General features: G+C 41.0%; 1 protein-coding gene across 5 annotated transcripts in view; it reads right to left on the reverse strand.

The window, feature by feature from the left end:
* Positions 1–16,068, reverse strand: part of PHF2 (PHD finger protein 2) — a 3,400,138-nt gene that overhangs the window by 1,812,640 nt on the left and 1,571,430 nt on the right. For all 5 annotated transcript variants that reach the window (XM_044078128.1, XM_044078127.1, XM_044078125.1 and 2 more), the window contains exon 11: positions 14,472–14,563. In XM_044078128.1, coding sequence (XP_043934063.1) covers positions 14,472–14,563 — 92 coding nt within the window. The remainder of the gene's footprint in view (positions 1–14,471; positions 14,564–16,068) is intronic.

Genomic DNA, 16,068 nt, shown 5'->3' on the forward strand with positions numbered 1-16,068 from the left:
GGACATGCTTCACCCCAGGAAATCCAAATCCCTTAGAGCTACACGCTCCAGGGACTTGAACCTCAGCGCAGAAATAAATAGGACATGCTGGAGGGACAGATTCATATCCCAGAGGCTCCCCTCACTCTGGATCAAAATCTCTAATCTGTGCAGATAGAAGCGTAATTGTCTGTGAACATCTAATAAATGTAAAATGTATTCGCCTTTGAAAGAATACAGGAAGGTTAATAGTTTGATTAATGTTAGATCTTGACACCACCTTAGGAAAAAAGGAAGGACTGGTTCTTAAGGACATCCTATCTTTATAAAAAATTAAATAGGGAGGCTTAGAAGATAAAGATTGACGTTCTGAAACTCTTCTGGCTGAAGTTATGGCTATCAGAAATATAGTTTCCCAAGTCAAATACTGCAACTCACATTTTGCAGCCGGTTCAAATGGTCTCTGAGTTAGGGTCTGCAAAATTAAATTCAGATCCCATGGTGGAGTATGGAGGCTCCTTTTATAAATGCCTTATGAAGACGTGAAGAAGCCATTGTAGAATTATCAACTCCAATATTGAAATTGGAGATGGCAGCTAACTGAACCTTAACCGCAGAGGGATAAGCGCCTTCATTAAAAACAGAAGCCAAGATTTTTAGGTACCAGTGCTGAACAAGGGTGCATGTTTTGTTGCTGCACCCAAAGGACAAATCCTTTCCATTTGCTCTTATAAAATTTTCTAGTGGAAGCTTTGTGGGATGACAAAAGAATGTGGTGCACCAGGGAAGAACGCTTTGGTTGTCTAGCTAACAATGGAATTGGAGAAACCATGTGGTCAACTTTAGGCTGAAGATGTCCAGGTGAGTCATGTCTGTCAGGTGAGACAGGAGGTCTGTTATTGTATCCAGAATCCAGGGTGGGTAAACTAAATGAGCCCAAAGGAAGGGAAACCAAATTTGTTGAGGCCAGTAAGAGGCAATGAAGATGACTTTGCTCTTCAATTGGAATGCTTTCTGTAGGAATTTGGGTATTAAGGGAGTTGGGAGATAAACAGAGAGGAGACCTGGGGGCCAGTTGTGAAGTAGAGCATCTCTCTGTGACTCCCCCGACAGGGGGATTAAGGCAAAGAACCTGCTGAACTTGTTAAGGGGAGATGTAAATAGGTTGCAGCATGGCTGGCCCTACTGGCAGAATATCATTTTCACCATTTCTTTGTTGAGAGACCACTCATGAGATAGTAGTATGGACCTGCTGAACTTGTCCGCTATCACGTTGGATTTCCCCATTATGTGCATTGCTACCAGAAATTGATTTGAAGAGATTGCCCATTGCCACACTATCATAGCTTCTTGACACAAGGGGCCAGATCTGGTTCTTCCTTGTTTGTTGATGTACCATACTACAGACACACTGTATCATGTGAATCACAACAGTTCAGGAAGGGAGAGAGTCTTGGAATGCCTGCAATGTCAGGAGTACTGCTCTCATTTCTAGTACACTGATATGCTGCCTTGAACAGTCTTCCCCAAGAAATGCCCCACCACCACCCAATCTGGGAAGTGTCCGTGCTCACTATAGCCTTGGGCTGAGGGAGGATGAATGGACGACCTTGCAATATTTGATCTGAGTGAATTCACCACCAAAGGTACTTTTTGCAGCCCTGCATTATAATGATCTTGGTGACACAGGTTCATGTAAAATGTACCACTGGGTTGCTAATGTCCACTGTAAAATTCTCATATGGCATCTTGCTAGCAGAACTAGAACTGTTGATGGGGACATCGATCCCAGGGTCTGTAAAATCAGTCAGGCTGATAGGAATGAGTTTTTTCTTGCCTTGAAAATGAATAGTTTGAACCATTAACAAAGGGAGAGAAGCTGTCATTGATGTTGTGTTGAAGAAGTCCCCTATAAATCTGATGTCTGAAACAGCTGAAGTTGAGATTTGCTGTGGCTGACTGTAACCTAGACTGGAATAAATCTTGTTTTCATAGTCTTCAGCTGCTATCAGAAGATGCATAGTTGAAGCGGTTATGAGCCAGTCATCTACCCACGAAAACACCCAGAATCCCTGCAGTCTCCAGTGAGCTGCAACTACTGCCATGCATTTGGTGAATACCCTGGGGGCTGTGGTGAGACCAAAGGGCAGTACTCTGATATGGTAGTGCCTGACTCCCAGCAGGAAGTGTAGGTATCTTCTGGGCCACCTGTTCATGTTTATAAGAAAGTATACATCCTGGAGATCTGTTGAGCACAACCAATCGTCTTTGTGCAAAAAGGGCAAAATTGTCTAAACCGTGACCATCTAGAACTTGGTATGCTGAACTGATTTGTTCAGAATGCTGAAATCCAAAATTGGTCTCCAGTTCCCTGTTTTATTTGGCACTAAAATAAATCTTGAGTAAGTTCCAGATCCTTTCTGGTCTAGTGGGAACTGTTGGATTACTCCTTTTTTCTAACAGCTTTTGTATTTCCAGAGATGCTGTTTTCCTCTGATTGAGTGGAACACTGGGAATTCTGTTTAGTAATAGAAGGGGTAGGGAAAGGGGAATTATATAACCTCTGGAAATAATCCTCTGCAACCATCTCTTGTAATGTCCAGCCAGGCTCTCTGGTGCAAGGATAAGCGACCCCCAACTGCCTCCAGAGCTGGGCAATCAGGGCTCCTTTCAGGAGCGCTGATAATACGGTCTGTCAGAGAAAGAATCTCTGGACCCCTGCTTCTCTGAGCCTCCTCTGCAGCGAGGGGAGCATCTCCTATTTGAGTTTCCCCCTCTGCCCCTGGGGAAATTCTCTCCATATGGATTATGGAATGGACCCTGGGATTTCCTGAACCACATTTTATGATCACCTTGTTGATTCTTGGAAAAGGTTCTTTGAGGAGTCAAAAAATGAACACCCACTGCAGACAGGGTCTTGCCATGTTGCTTGCACCTAGAGAGTGTATCTTTCATCTTGTGGTCAAATAATGAACTTCCGTCAAAAGGAGCACTGATGAAGGATGACTTGAAGGGCTCTGCAAAATCACACAGACACATCCAGGCATGCCTCCTGATGGAAATGCCTGAACCTGCTGCTATTGAGGCTCCTTCAGCTGCATGTGAAATAAGCCTAATTGATGAGTTTGAAATAAACTGAAGGGTCGCCAACTGTGAAGCAATATAAGACTCTGCCTTAAAATTACTAGTCCCTGAGAGAGATTTTGAAAGTTCCTTGATCAAATCCCTCTGTAATCTGGTGAAGTGTGCCAAGTAATTCAGAGACCTGAGTGCAAAGGTTGCTGAGGCATACACATGCTTCCCAAATCTGCACAGCACCCTAAACTCCCTGTTAGGGGAATGAACAGAGGAGTTCTGTTCTGAGATTTCATTTTTGGTGGCTGCTGCTATGACCATAGCATCCACTGGAACTCCTCTGTTCCAGAATTCCCTTCCCTTCGATGGTGCCAGGATCCTATCTGGTCTCTTGGGGAATCAGCTCAACAGAATCAGGTTACTTCCATGCCCATTGAGAGAGCAAATCAGTGAGGTCATCAGTGGGTGGAGTCACCCAGGAAGTAGATGGGTCAGTACCAAATACCTCCAAGGAAACAGATTCCTGTTGAGAAGGGTTATCGGTAGAACAGCCACCCCTATGTTTAAAGCTCTCTAAAATGTTTCCGAAAGAGACACCATGAGGTGGTTATGTTAGGGACCCTTCCCCTTCATCAATATTGGTATCCTCTGTGACCAACTTCTGAAGGGAGTCCAAGTGCCTCCTCTTGGACTTCCTCTTCCTAGATACTTCTTTGGTGGGATGTAATGGAAAAGTATAGGAAGAAATAATTATTCCCTGTTGGGTAGCTGGCTATCCCTGCATGGTGGAATGTTGAGGCTCATGACACAAAGACATCTGAGATCCAGAGGGAAGATCCATGAGGGGAGAAGCCATCTGACCTCTAGAAGAGAATACTCTCTCGACTGCCTCAAAGGCAGAATGCCCAGGGGAGAAGGAAACCATAACAGCTGAGAAGACATGGTTCAGAACTAATGGCTCCCTCTGACCCGAAGACACCCCACCCGAGGTAGGAGTCGGAACCTAGCTATCAAATGCTGAGGTTCTAAGGTTCAGAGATGGTTCCAACATCTTTGGAGTCGACTCCAACCCCTCGAATCCAGCAACAAAGCTTGGGGTCTGAGAGTTGTCCAGCTGTGACACACTTGGAGCTAGAACACTCAGAGAAGATATCGGATCCGAAGATGAAGCCATCTTTAGACCCGAAACAGATGATGCCAGGAATCTCAGATCCAGGGGCTCCGAAACCGAAGGATGGATCGGAGAAGGGGCCACCAAAACTGGTGGGGTTGTACTAGTAAGGGTCTCCAGACCCATGGGGGGGATCAGAGCCAGGAGAACTCCCATCTGAATTTGTGTCGAGAGAAACTTCCTCATCATTCTGTCCACATCAGCTTCTGCGAGACTTCTGGACAAACAGGTAGAGGCTATGGAAGGTGATATAGAATGATGGTGTCTTTCCAGGAATAGAGATCGGAGCTGAGAGGGTACAGGATCCAAGGAAGACATGTACCTAGCTTTAGGATCGATGTGGAAGCGGCTGTCTGCTCCAAAATTAATTTTGTTGGTGTAGACAGGTCCTCTGGTGCCGATGAACTCTGGTACCAAGGAAATTTCTGAGTGATTTTTTTGTCAGTTCCAAAACACTCAGAACCGAGAAAGATCTTTTCTTCGAACCATGGGAGGTAGAAGTTCCTGAATCACTAGTTTTCTCTTTTGAAACAGAAATGGCCTCGTCAAAAGAAGATTTCAAAATCCTTTTAAAATAAGTTTGTTCTTCCTTTCAATCAACATACGTGTAATTTTCTTGCAGGTGAATCTTGCCCAGACAATAAACACATAAAGTGTGCCCATCTGAACTGGGCATTTTACCCTCACATTTTCTACACCTCTTGAATCCCGAGGTGCCCGTTAAAGGTTTTGAGGGAGATTCTTTTTGGTGTTCTTTTTTGTCCAGCATTATCGGCGATGAGAAAAGTAGGACAGAAGGAAGATTTTTTTTTAATACAGGAAGAACAGGAAGCTAAAGGAAAAATAATACCAACTATGGTATTAAGAGATACCTCAATGGTATACGTATAGGGAGAACTTACCAACTATGGTAAGGGACAAATTACCAATGGTAAAAATTTTAGAGGAAATTACTTAGAAGGATGAAGGAGCGGGTAGAAGTAATAAAAAAGTAGAAAAGGTAAAGAGTTGAAGAAGAAAACTGAAAGGCTTACAATTAAACTTACAAAGCTCGAGGGATGGAACGAATATGTCTGGGATGTGAAGTGGCAAACAAGATTTGAAGTAATCTTTGTGAGGAGCATTATGGGTAGAGCCTGACTCGAGAGTTGTAGACCGCGAGCTGGAAAATACGGCCAAGTCGGTTCCAAGGGTTCGAAACCAAACCCACTGTCAAGGATTAGGTGAAGATTAACAACATCAGATCAGTTACAAGTTTTTTGGTGGTCTACGTAAGGCTAAAACGTTTTGCTTATATATGAGGGAACAGCCAGTCAGCTATCAAGCTAAGGTAACCTTTGATACGCCTTGATCCATCTTGGCTTTAGAACATGAAACAAACATACTGACTTTCTAAAAGGTTTGGTACGATGAAGGTAGAAACATAGCTGTGCACACTCAATAAATGTAGCACGTATTCTCCTTTATTTGAAAAATTTTGAAAGAAAATTTGTAGATTAATACTCTGATTGGGTAAAGTCTGCAAGACTATTTTAGTCAAAAAGGACAAGTTAGTGCATAAAGAAAGCCTGTCCTTGTGGAAGACAACAAATGGAGGTCAGCAAGACAGGGCTTGGAGCTCCGACATGCTAGCTATCAGGAAAACAGTTTTCCAAGTCAGAAATGTTAAGTCTTACCTCAACAGCAAGTTCAAAAGGAACTTGGTACAAGGCTTGTAGCAAGGCAGTCATGTCCCAAGGGGGAGTAGGATCCTCCATTGTAATGTTTCTGCAGGGATTTCAGAATAAGAGGATTTGGTGGAAAGGCATATAAGAGACCTGAGGGCCAATCGTGGATCACAGCATCTCTCAAGGACTCCCCTTCCTGGAGGATCAGAGAAAAGAGCCTGCTGCATTTGGAAATGACAAGAAATTCAAAGAGACTGTAGCACAGTTAGTACTAACAATGAAAGATTTGTGTTGCCACTGTTGGATTGAGAGACCACATCTGAGATAACATAACAGATCTGCTCAACCTGTCCATTAGAATGTTGGGTCTTTCCCGGTATAAGCATTGTTAGCACAAAGCAGTTGGAAGATATCTCCCACTACCACACTCTCACTGCTTCTCGACACAGGGGGTAGATGCTTAGTTCCCCTTGTTTGTACTGGACTACTGACATGTTGCTAGTATGAAGAGAACTCACCCCTAGAGGAAGGACATCCTGAAAAGCCTGCAATGTTAGGAGGACTATTCTCATCTCTAAGACGCTGATGTGAAGATTTGCCTCTAATGGGGACCATATGCCTTGGACATCTTTCCCAGATAATGCCCCCCACCCCCAACCTAGTTGTTAAGCATCTGTGGTCACTGTGGCTTTCGAAGAGGGAGGAAGAAAGGAATGGCCCCAAAACACTTCTGAAGACTGAATCCACCCAGTTACATGATCTCCACAGATCCTTGTTAAGCAGACTGGAAAAGTCATGGGCTGGAATCAGATGGTCCACTGCACCACTAGTGTCCACTGTAATACTATCATATACCTTGTCTAGGGGACCAAAGTGATGGAGGTTGCTTCATTCCTAGAAGTTGATGAATTAATCTGGCAGATGGTGTCTCAAAGGAAAGAAGTTGTTGAGCTTGATTTTTTAGAGTGAGCAACCTCTTCTCCGGGAGCCTTGCAATTTGAATGGTTGTGTCCAAATGGGCTCTTAAGAACTCCAGAATCTGTACTGGAAAAAACTGAGATTTGTCCTGGTTTATTGTAATTCCCAGGCTGAAACATAGCTGAAGCAAATAGTTTCTGACCTATACAATCAGAGACCTGGTATGAGCAGTAAGACATCAATCATCTAGACAGGGCAATGCCCAGAACCCTTGCAGCTGGAGATGAGATGCAACTACTGCCATGTATTTAGTGAACACCAGGGGGGCTGTCAAAAGAACAAAGGGCAGGGCTCTGAGCTGAAAATGACTGACCCCCAGTCGGAAGCGAAGGAACCTCTTGAAGCATCTGTTCATTTTAATGTGGTGGCACGCATCCTGAAGTTCTATCAAGCACAACCAGTCATCCTTCCTTAGAAAAGGGAGGACAGACTATACTGTGACCATCTGGAACTTTGTGTGTTTGACATATTGATTCAAGGGACTGACGCCCAGAATTGGCCTTAGGTCCCCATTCTTTTTTGGCACTAAAAACAATCTGTAGTAAGTTCCAAACCTTTGCTGGTCCGTGGGATCTTAGGGATGACTGGCTTGTCTAGCAGCTTTTTTTAGCTGTAATGCTGCTGTTTTTCTTTGAGAGGGTGGTAAGCTGGGAAGTTTCTTTTGTAGAGGGAGTGGATAGAGAAAGGGGATGAAATAGCCTCTGGAAATTATTATCCTCACCTAGACATCTTTGGCGATGGATGTTCAAGCTTCTAGGTGCAGACACAAGCACCTCCCCACCTGCCTTCGAAGTGCATCAATCGGGCAACTGTTAAGGAACACTGTCAGAAAAAGGACCTCTAAGGCCTTGATTCTGCAGGTCTCCTCTGCCACAAGGTCAATGTCTACTGTTAGAATAACCCCCTTACCTCAGAGAGATTTATCTCTGGAGGAATCTTGACAAAACCCTTTGGACTTCCTAAACCATAGTTTTTAACTTCCTTTTTGGTTTCTAGAAAAAGTCTTCGGGGGGGGGGGGGTAGAATAACATATGTCTATGACAGAAGGCATTTTTCCATCCTGTTCACTCCTGGAGAATGTACCTTTGACCTTAGGGTTTTGTTAAGTCTCTTTAAAACCTAGTCATGTGTACCAAATAATTCAGCAAACTTAAGGTACAGTTAGCTGTAACATAAACTCACTTCCTAAACCTGTACAAAGCTCTAGACTCTCTGCTAAGGGGGCAGATAGAAGAGCTTTCTTCTGTGAGCTCCTTCTTAGTGGCTATCATCACTAAACACTGCCAGGCCTTTATTCTAGTGAAAGCGGTCTTTAGGAGCAACAAGACATTTGCCCGGTTTCGTACAGACTGATTCTGTGATGTCTGGTTCCTTCCATGCCTGGCAAGAGATTAAGTCCACCATCTCATCATCTGGAAGAACCACCAAGGAGTAGATGAGCCTGAAACAAAAGCCTCAAGGAACATAGATTTCTCCTGGGATGGGACTTTGGAAGACCAACCTCCTTTCTATCTGAAAAGCTCGAGAATCTCCCCAAATGAGACATCCTCAAGGGGTGATCTGGGGAACCCCTCTCCTTCATCCAAATCCATGTATTCTGTTAAGGACGCCTGGGGGGGGGGGAGTCAATGTGTCTCCTCTTACACCGATGCTTTTGAAGAGTCTCTGTGTCTCTGTGGGGGTGGGGGGGTCAAGAGAGGACTTGCAAGTCTGAGGAAGTCCTGAATGAAGACTATCTCAAGGCATATATGAACCGGTCAGAATCAGGAATCATGTCTATCAGTTGCTGAATGGGTGGAGCCAAGAAGGGTAGATACATCTGCTCTCCAGCTTTGGAAAGAGCTCTCTCCACTGCCTTTAAGGCAGAAGACAAGGGGGAACCCAAGATCATTCTAGTAGCAGCCAAAGCTGTTACAGCAGTATGACCAAGAGCACCATTCCAACTGCGCTCTGAGACCAAAGCCAGAGCCAAGCTATTTAACACATATGCTCCAAGAGGAAGGGATGGCTCCAAGAGCTTTGGAGTCAAACCTTTACCATTAGACTCAATGCCAAAGTCTTGGCTCCAAAGAAATAGGAGCTGGTGGGTCAGAGATAATGCCAGTGTCAAAGATGACAACTTTGGATCCAACATGGACAACCCAGAAGAACTCTCCTCCAACATCCCCAAATCCAGAGGGCTCTCAGCTAGAGGTTGGAGTAGCCATAGGCAAGGAAGAGGGTTAAAAGCTCACAGGTCTGATGGGAGGCACAAGGGTAACAATCTGAAATGTCAGGACCCACTAGAATGAGTCCCGAAACACGGAGACTAAATGTCTGACAGAACAGACTCACATATACTAAGTCCAAGATGCCATTTCTTGGAATATTCAATTTTTCTGAGGCAATCACAGAGTTTATATATATATATATATATATATATATATATATATACACACACATGCATATATATATATATATATATATATATATATATATATACACACACACACACACACATGCATATATATATATATATATATATATATATATATATATATATATATATATATATATATACATACATATATATTAGTAGGGAAGTTTTGCCCCCTCATGGGAGGGGGCAAAGGGGTTGGCCCCCCTGCAAGAAAAAGTTTTAAGAAAAAGAGCAATATTTACACGTTTCGCTCTTCTCTGGGTTTTCAGGCTTTTCAGCATTCGGCATTTCGAGTGCTAACACTTCAAAAGGGAGTCAGATGGAAGAACTCCCAACTGAACTCTGATCCTGAGGAACCTCCTCATCAATCTATTTATATTTAGCTTTTAGTAGACCTGATGGACCTCAATGATGAAGATGTGGAAGGTGACCTCGAAGTTCTCTCTAAGGATCTCTCCTGTAGAAAGGGTGACCGACGTTTAGGAGAGACTAGATATGGGGAAAACCTCAGGTCCAGTAAGGGAGGAGTCTTGGGACTATACTGGAATTGGATCCAAGACATCAGCAAGATCCAAAGGCTTTGAAATGTTTGTCACTGGGGCTGAAGATAATACAGACGACTGAGAGAGATCAGAGGATTGCTTCCTCATCTCCGTGCCCTTTGTTTGGACACGTCTCTCTTGTCCCCCTTATATTTATCTGAGGACTTTTTCCTGAATGAGATAGCTCTAGATGCAGATATTGAGGAGTCAGAAGAGATGAGGCCCTTGGGCACAAGCTTGTTTTGATATTCAGTCATGGCTCAATTACCAAACGCCATGCAAACAGAGCAATCCTCTTCTAGATGAACTGCCCCCAAACAATATACAAGCTTTAATTGAGAACTGGAATTTGGCATCTTGTGGCTACAAGCTAAAAACAGTAGGCTTGTCCAACATAGTCCCTGTAAGGAAAAAGAGAAGCACAGAAAAACACTACCAGCAAAAGATAAAAAGAAGGCAAAAAAGGAGGCCTAGGGAAAAATAAGTTGTTTAAAAATATATATATGCATATATATATATATATATATATATATATATATATATATATATATATATATATATATATATATATATATATATATATATATATGTGTGTGTGTGTGTGTGTGTGTATGTACTTAATTTGGGAAGAGATGGAACTTCAGCAGAAGAACTGACTGATACACTAGATGAGTTCCAAAAGGTTTAAAACAGCAAAAACTCTAAATACTTGACTGAATATAAACCTGAGCCAATATATCACATCTTTACTCTACGGATGACAAACAAGATCTAAGGTAATGGGGATAAAAGGGATTTATGGGTAAGGGAAGAAGCCTGAGCTACGGATCCTAAGTCTGGAAAAAACACGCAAAGTCAGATCTGAGGTAGGAATCAGAAACCTATCAGTTGAACAATGGCTGGAAAAGACAACATCAGACCATAAAATTTATTTCCCACTCCCTAAACCTAAAACTTCACTCCCTCCCACCATAAACCTAACGTCCCTGATTGCTCTCTAACAATAAAACTCCCCTCCCACTCCCTAAAGTAAAAATTCCCTTCCCCCTTCTTAAACCTAAAGTCCCCACTTGCTGCCTAATCTTAAACTTCCCTCACTCCCTAAGTCTAAATTTTCCTCCTCTCTAAACCAAAATCCCCCTCCCAATTGCCACCTAAAAACTCTAATTTGCACTCCCACCCCATGACCCTTCCTCCCAACAGCTGCCACACTAAACTTGCCCAGACTTGGCTACTGTGTTTGGGTGAGGGGAGGCAGCTTCACTCTCTCCCCATGACTGCTGCAACTCTACCGAACATTTAGTTGAGTTTCAGTATGAATGGCTGGCTGTGTGAACTGCATGACAACTGAGTCCCTGGCTGTGAGATACTGGTATTCAAGCACCTGGGACTCGGGTGCTTGTAATAAACCCTACACACACACACACACACACACACACACACACACACACACACACACACACACACACACACACACACACACACACACACAAAGGAAGCAGAAAGATTAAGCATAGGGTTACACCAAACAAGTATGCTAAAGCCAGTAGGTCATAAGTATGACAATAAAAATAATGAGCCCAACAAACGTTTTGGTTAGCACTGCAAAAAAAATGAGGCCCCACAATTACAAGTGGACTAGCAAGCAGTTGAACTGACCACTCATCTCAACTCTGGAAAAAAGAAGACATAAATACAATTTTGTTTTAGCTTTAACAGCTAGGCTCTCCTTAGCTGAGAATATAACGATATACTTTTACAGATGCCCAAACACTGAAAAAAATAGACCAGGTACTGACATTTGCCTTTATCTAATTGTGAAATGTGAAAGGTCAAATACCAGATGTCTTGAGTTGCACTTGTGGAAGCTGAGTGCAAACATAATACTGCACTACTGGCTCCTTCAGGTAAGAGACCCAATACATGCATGGAAACATAGATTAACACTAAGACCTTCAACATTACTTTACATACATATTTTGTAGTGTTCTCTGTACTTAGATTTGTAAAAAAATTGTGAATCTTTTCTCCTTGGGCCTCTCCTAAAAACATGATCATTTCCAGTCAGATTTTCCCATTACACATAGATAAATAATTAAATAAACAATATCTGACCAGATGACAATGAAAACTGTAAATAACAGGCATGATGTCATGGTAATACGAGTCATTAAGCTAGCATCAGACTTCTGCCCCTTTTGCAAATGCACAACAGTACCAATTAAAGGGCATTACACTAATCCAGTCAGGAAAAGGCCAACGTAGCAAGAACAACAACTAAAGGTCAGCTTGAGATAAAATTGCTTCATCCTGGAAATGTTTCATAGATGGAAAAGCAATTTTATAATTGCTGACTACTGATCCATCAATGTGACCCTATAATCTATGACTGCACTTAAACTACCAACCTTGTCCACAAAGTTAAACTTACTTCAACCATAAATGATGTAGTTAGGGAGTGAAGGAGCAGAATAATTCCTCAAAGATCTACCAGCAATGATACTTATGATGAACATTTTACTCTATATAAGGCACCATTCAACAGTAAACTAAACTAGCCCCTGCTATCCCAATATGAGAGGGGTAACAAGAAAGAGTTGGAAAGGCTACATATCCTGCAAAGGTTAGGTGGAAATAAAACTAGACCCAGTGGCCACTGAAGAAGAGACACTACCCAGATAACTAAGGAGAGAAGCTTTTAACCTGCAACATGAGTCTTCCAGTGAGTCTTTCCTTGTAACAATGAAGACTTTTATCCAAAACTTTTTAGCGATTTTATAAGGATACAAACCTTGCAAAACTGTCCACATTTACAATGAAGTGGAAACCTTTCCACTCATCAGCTTTTTATCCATATATTACTTTGTTAAACTTTGTTAAACAACTTTAATATCAGGAAGAATAAAAAAGAAGACTCTGAATAAGAGAAATTAAATCTAGAACAGCTTAAAACGTCATAGATTCATAGTTAAATATTAGGCTATTTGCCCTTGAGAGCCATTTAAGCCTAGACAATTAACCTTTTTGTGCTCAAAATAATCATTTAGTTATAGGTTGGCCTTACCCATCCCATGGTCGATAACTATATACTACCCTTAATGAAAATAACTGAAATCATTTTATTTTTTCATTTCATTTCTTCATTTCTTTCTCAGAAATCCGTAAAAATTAAAGCAAACTTAGAAATCGTTGTTTTCAACAAATAATGTGTAATGAATAACTGATAAGTTATTTCTTTGAGGAAAAAATCAAAGAATGTGTAATAAACAATTATATGTTCCATCTCTGAGGAAAAAAAAATAAAGAAAACAGGTCCTGGAAGGAATCAACCTGTCAAAGTAGTTAGTTAGCTTTTAGACAAGGTTATGACTGACCTGAAAGAAGTGAATTGTTGTTTACCTTATGCCCCACAGCATGTAGTGGATTCAGAGTCATTTTGTATTTTCCTTCAACTGGTGTTTGTTTTCCAGTACACAGTTTAAAATTTGGAATAAAAAAGTAAAAAATTTGAAGCTTTGTAAAATACTGATTTTTTTCCTATGTGACATCACTGAATGGTTCACTGAACTTTACCCTTGCCGATGTCATCATAGGGGAGTGCATGTGGACGCAGCCATAGATTTTAAAGGATGCACCATGGAGCATGCATGAGTCACCATCCATTAAAGTCTATGGATGCATCCTATGATATCCCTTAAGTCACACCAGCAAAGAAGACAAGAATTATCTGGATGTTTTTTTACAGAATATATAAAGATTTTTATTAAAAAATCAGCTACACAATTTTGGTTAGATCAGGTGAAAAATGCATCACAGCACTTAAGTTAAAAAGTGTAGCCATTAAATACATTGTAACAGAACATTTAAAATAGAGAGACAAAGTTAACATAGTCAATCAAAATGCATCATTTTACATAATTCACTTAGAACATGACCCTAGACAAGTAACCCTAAATCAGAAAAATATATGACTGCTTAGCTTCTTAAATAAACAGAAGAAAGTGACTGAAAAGAGCAAAGAAAAAAAGACATTTTTTTCACTTGTTTTCACAGGGACAAAAGGAACATCTCACATTTTGCATTCTAAACCACAATATTCTTGGAACAGTCAATGTTCTCTGAGAAAAGAATTTCAATAGCATTTTAAAGAAAGGCAAAATAGCGAATACATTTCTTCAAAACCATTTGCCTTTTCCCAGGCAACAGCAACTACAGTATTGAAGATCTCCCTTCCGAACTACCAAATATTATGAAAAATAAAGAAAAAACACAGCAGCTTTTCCCAGTATCTCAGCTTTTTTCTTTACTACATCTAATCTACTCATATTGTCAAGTAACCCAGCCTTTTAAACCTAAATCTTATAGATGTCCACGGTATATATTTATGAAGTCAGTCAAGGACAGATTTTAGACAATGTGATGACAGCAAAAGCCTAAAGATAGGGTATAACGGACGAAGGATGTAAGTGTATCTTTATTTTATTTAAATTTCCAAAGTGTGCGTCCACAACAAGTAGCTCTCTGTGTTTCAATTTGCCTGAATATTTGCTATGGTACTTATGCCCAATATAAATTACCTGACATACAACATGTCCTGTTATACAAAATGTTAATAAGAAACACTGAAACACTATTCTTACCTGTTTTCTTGTCCATGATCTGAAAGCTGCTGTAAGAATCTTTGCCCCCTGCAACTGAAGAGGTGTTGGTTGCTGCCCAGACTTGTGCAATCCTAGCCAATAAAACAGCAACTACATAAAAAAAAGTCTATGCCAACTCTCATGTCATACAGTAACTTTGCATTTCAACTACTGCTTAAAATGCAACAAAATAAGCTTAAGTATTGGTTATTATGCATATTCTTGACAGAAAACACATAATGCTAAACAGCATCTATTTTAACACATCTGAAAAAAATGAGTAACCACTCCATATTATGACAGTCTGTAGTTTACAAAATATCAGCATTTTGAGGGCTATCAAGTTATATTAAGTATAGTATTCTTCTTCTTCTTTCGGCTTTTCCTGGTTAGGGGTCGCCACAGGGGATCACCTGTCCGCTCATGATTGACAGTGGAGTTTTACAGTGTCAAGTTGCTAGCCTGGCGCCCAACCTTCCACAGAAGGCACACACACGCACTCATGCCTAGGGCCAATTTAGAGTGTCCAATCCACCTATAGCATGTTTTTGGGATGTGGGAGGAAACCAGAGCACCCGGAGGAAACCCATGCAACCACAGGGAGGACTTGCAGACTCCGCACAGAAGGCACCCCAGCTGAGGACTGAACCGGAGAACCTCTTGCAGTGAGGTAGCAACGTTAACTGGTGCACCACCGCTGCCACCCTATATTAAGTATAGTATACCATTTACCAATACCCAATTCTTATTTTTCTGTACAGAATGCAATTCAATAATTTGAAATTACATCCAGAATGTGATTATGGTAAAGTAATGCATCACTGCATGGAATTATACATACCTCACAAATGCATATTCAGCATAAGTATTTACTATAAAATAATGCTGCATAATGAGGGCTCAATATAAAGGTATATTATGGTATTTAAGGGATTAAAAATTTTCCAGACATGGGCATCATTATTAGGTACTCCAAGCAGCAACTGCATCAAGTTACGACAATCAAGACACTACAGAAAATGGGACATACAATGATAAAAATAAATATTAAATTGATAATGCTCAATACTGATGTCAAACACCATGGCCATATTAAAAGAAATTATATTTATTTATTGCTCTATTGTCTTTGATTATTAAGAAAGTATGAACAGGCAAAGATCATTTTCAGTGGAGGCCCCGGTGAGAAACGCTCTACATTACATACAATTTTATGAGCTAACAGTAAAAAGTCTGTGGTTAGGAACTTAACCCTTTCCTTGTATGTTTCTTAGTTATTATCAACCATGACTAAATTTACTGACCTGTGGACTATACAGAAAAAATTACTTTATCCATAAATGTGTTTCTGAAGTACCCATCCAGGAGTTTAATTATTTAATATTGTAACTAAAGTCAACATCATACTTCTCTTACTCACTGCACTTTGTTTTATTCAATCTAATTTTCAGTGCTTCATAAACATTTTTCTTATGTACTGCATTGTCAGGGTTTACTACAACCACACAAGTCACAAGTGGTCAAAGACCACTACTTCAAATCCAAGTATTTCAGTGTCTTGCAGTTTATGTAGGTGGCCACTTCAGCTCAAACATGA

The sequence above is a fragment of the Protopterus annectens genome, chromosome 7.part0 (genome assembly GCF_019279795.1).
Source record: "Protopterus annectens isolate FY-2018-M chromosome 7.part0, PAN1.0, whole genome shotgun sequence".
NCBI classification, from domain to species: Eukaryota; Metazoa; Chordata; order Ceratodontiformes; family Protopteridae; genus Protopterus; species Protopterus annectens.